The sequence below is a fragment of the Etheostoma spectabile genome, chromosome 10, assembly GCF_008692095.1.
Source record: "Etheostoma spectabile isolate EspeVRDwgs_2016 chromosome 10, UIUC_Espe_1.0, whole genome shotgun sequence".
Taxonomy (NCBI): Eukaryota; Metazoa; Chordata; class Actinopteri; order Perciformes; family Percidae; genus Etheostoma; species Etheostoma spectabile.
The window spans coordinates 23269897-23273329 of NC_045742.1; the positions used below are offsets into that span (position 1 = coordinate 23269897).

The 3433-nt window shown below is 38.1% G+C and overlaps 1 protein-coding gene across 2 annotated transcripts in view; it reads left to right on the top strand.

The window, feature by feature from the left end:
- Window positions 1-704, top strand: part of LOC116697235 (cytosolic sulfotransferase 3) — a 10010-nt gene extending 9306 nt beyond the window's left edge. For both annotated transcript variants that reach the window (XM_032528558.1, XM_032528557.1), the window contains exons 7-8: window positions 267-441; window positions 522-704. In XM_032528558.1, coding sequence (XP_032384449.1) covers window positions 267-441; window positions 522-634 — 288 coding nt within the window. In that variant the 3' untranslated portion in view covers window positions 635-704. The remainder of the gene's footprint in view (window positions 1-266; window positions 442-521) is intronic.
- Window positions 705-3433: the final 2729 nt, after the last annotated feature.

The following is a 3433-nucleotide window of genomic DNA, read 5'->3' on the forward strand; positions in this document are numbered from 1 at the left end:
TTACCAGAAAGGTCGACCTCCTTAGAAATCCTTACCATAATGTTGTCTGTTGGGGGAAACAGCTCAAGGTCTAGTGTCCCCGTTTTAAGTTTTACAAAAATAAAAACATGACATGTTTTGGAGGTATATTTGCTTCTGAGCTGAAAATGTCCCTGGATTTTCTCTGAGAAATCTGGTCACCTTACTGTGGGGTCTCAAGATAACTTTTGTCATGATTTGATAAATAAATAAAATTGAATTGAATAATGCGACCATTTTGCTTCCAGGACACAGGGCGGGAAATAGACAAACTCTGCTGCTTTCTTGGTTTGTCTCCATCAGCTGAGGAAAAGGAAAGAATTACAGGCAGTGTGCAGTTTGATGTTATGAAAAAGAACAACACGGTCAACCTTTCAACGGTTTCATTGATGTATTTCAAAAGGACTTCCTTCATGAGGAAAGGTACAGTGAATAGTTATACACAATACATGTGACATGACTCCACCTTTAGCTAAAACACCTGATTTTCTGTGGTTCTGCAGGGAAGGTTGGGGACTGGAGGAACCATTTCACCGTGGCGCAGGATGAAACGTTTGATGCGAACTACAAGCAAAAAATGAAGAATCCTACACTGCAGTTTCGTCCTGGGGTTTAGAGGCTGTGCATGTCCTGAACTGTGATTCATCTGATAATGTTGACGTCAGAAATTAAATATGATTGACAAAGAGATTGCCTAATTAGTGTGACAGAATTCTTATTGTGATGTCGACTGATGTCATATGTTTAACCCTTGTTAAATCTCCTTCTGTGCTTAGAAATCAGCAATATGTCACTCATATGTGGAAATTATTTAGATAGAACTGTGTTGAATTTACATTTGTAGGGGCGCAATGAGGAGATGGCTTCTGGGGAACCAGGCCCGAATTGTTTTCAAAAACATGAAATCTTTTATGGTTTTATAATTAAACTAGACTTTAGATTAATTTTTGTGTCATTTCCCCTCAGTCTCTCTGATGCTGCTTATGCCAAATCCCTGCTCTAACTACTGTACTGTGTTTGGATGTCTGCATTATGTCACTCGTTTGTGGAAATTATTTAGATAGGTGTACCGTATTTATGTGTGTCTACCATTGGATGGATGGAATTTATGTTAGATGTCTAGCTGGCTAGCTCTTCACTCAAGTGAAACTAACTGGTCGGCATCACGAGGGCCAATGTCACTGCGCACAGGGGTTAGTGTCAGGTTATTCAGGCCGATAAAGTAGCGAGGCTTGGACCTAAATGCAATTAAATTCAGATTACAGAATTTTAATAACAAAAATGTACAAACAAAAGGTGTCCAGAGGGTGGCAGGCAAACACACACTAAAATAATCCGCAAAAACATGACGACCAGGAAGAAAAACACAGAAGACAAGCCTTTGACGACAGCACACAACCAGACATGAAGCATAAAATGATCCAACAAAACACAAGGGAAACAGAGATTAAAGGGTAACGAGGACTAACTAGGGACAGGTGATACAACAGGTGGACCACATCAGGGTGGGGTAGAACCCTCAAACAGGCGGGAAAACACAAGACAGTAAGGGAAACAAGACAAGACAAAGAAGAATATAATAGACAAAGTAAAACAGGAATCAGAACAAACAGGCACACAATTGTTGTCTAAATTCTCGACGCTTCTCATGGGTTCAGCTACTTGGGTTTCCTCAAGTTGTCGACATATTTAAAGAACCACCATATTGAGGAACGGTTTTGTGCTTCCGCAAGGCTTACAGTACTCTGACTTGGTGCCGGACTGTAGCAGAAGACTATTAAAGAAGATTTTTAATAAATAAATTGATTACTGTTTTCTATTGGGGTTTAACCAATCATCGTAGGTCTACCTACCAATGGTATGAGTCCGACCAGTGTGTTTTAGCCAATCAGAGGCAAAGTAGAGCTGGCCTTTGCCAAGAAATGTGTGTGTGCTGTGGTAACTGTGGTAACCTGGCGCCACGGCTAAAAACTGGAATCAAAGTTTGGTTTTGTTTTAAATCTGGTGAAGATACAGCTTTAGTTGAGAAAGGATGGAGCATGGTTTTATTTCAGTTAGACTAATAGCCGGTTTGATTTGCATTGAGAGATGATTTTATGGAAAGTACTCCATGCCAATCCCTATGTATGGTGATGATATGGGGCTATTTTAATTCCAAAGGCCAAGGGAATTGTATCAGGATGCATAGTATCCTGGATACTATGCATCCTACTAAAGAGATGGTAAAGACAATATTTTATAGAAAGTACCCCATGCCTATCTCTATGTATGGTGAAGGGTATGTGATGATTGGGGGCTATTTTAATTACAAAGGCCAAGGGAACTTTATCAGGATGCATAGTATCCTGATCCATGAAATAACTGGCCTTTAATAATAAAAACCTGCCTGCCTCTATGGGAATTTAACATAGGGGTATGTATACTTATGCCCCTTGTATTTTAAGGAAGAACATTTATTTACTTACAATACATTATTTTTTCCCAAAGAAAATTGGTGTCCTTAAAGGTTGGATTTTACCTCATTTTTTAATTAAGGCATTAACATATATTTCCAAAACATGATTTTTTTATTCCTCTTTTTAGTCAACTTAAGCATGGGTATGTAAACTTATGAGCACAACTGTGTTTCAAAACCACTTCAATTTGTTTTTCAAATGCTATAAAATTGAATAAGACACCCCAAAATTAATGAAAGTAGAGATGTGTACTTGCCAAAGAGCGTTGTGTGGAATCAATCATGTTATTTTGGGTAGTTAAAAAGAACACTGATATAGGAAAACGGGTCATTTTGACCCGAGGACAACATGAGGCTTCAAAACAGTTCAATCAGCTAAGTGTTTAATGGGCTTAGCATTTCAGCTGCACTTGTAGGGTTATATACTGTTGGGTAGTTTCAATATAATAAAAAAAATTGTATTTCATATAATGTGTTTTGCATGCAAAAATCTTAATTTGTAAGGAGACTAGTAACTAATGCCGTCAGACTAATGCAGGGGAGTAAAAAGTATATATATATATCTCTGAAATAGTAGAAGTAGAAAGTGGCATGATAGGAAAAGACTCAAATAAAGTACAAGTACCTCAAATTTGTACTTAAGTACAGTACTGGAGTAAATGTACTTTCCACATTTCGTGGAACACTTCGTCTCTTGTCAGATCGTTTTGTGACTTCATGTGTGTAGTTGGTGTGTTCCTGACAGTGTGCTTTTCTTCCTCTTTGTTTTCCCCTTCTTAAGTTTTTTTTCTCCAGTTTTGTGTCCAGTTTTTGTCTTGTCTTTTTCCCTGGACCCTTTTTGGACTTTTGGATTTTTTTTAATTTTTTCCTCCCTGTGTTTTCCTTGGACTTTTGAAAGAATAAATCCTTGTTTAACTGCTCCGACCTGCCTCCATCATCTCTGCTCTTGGGTCCTTATTC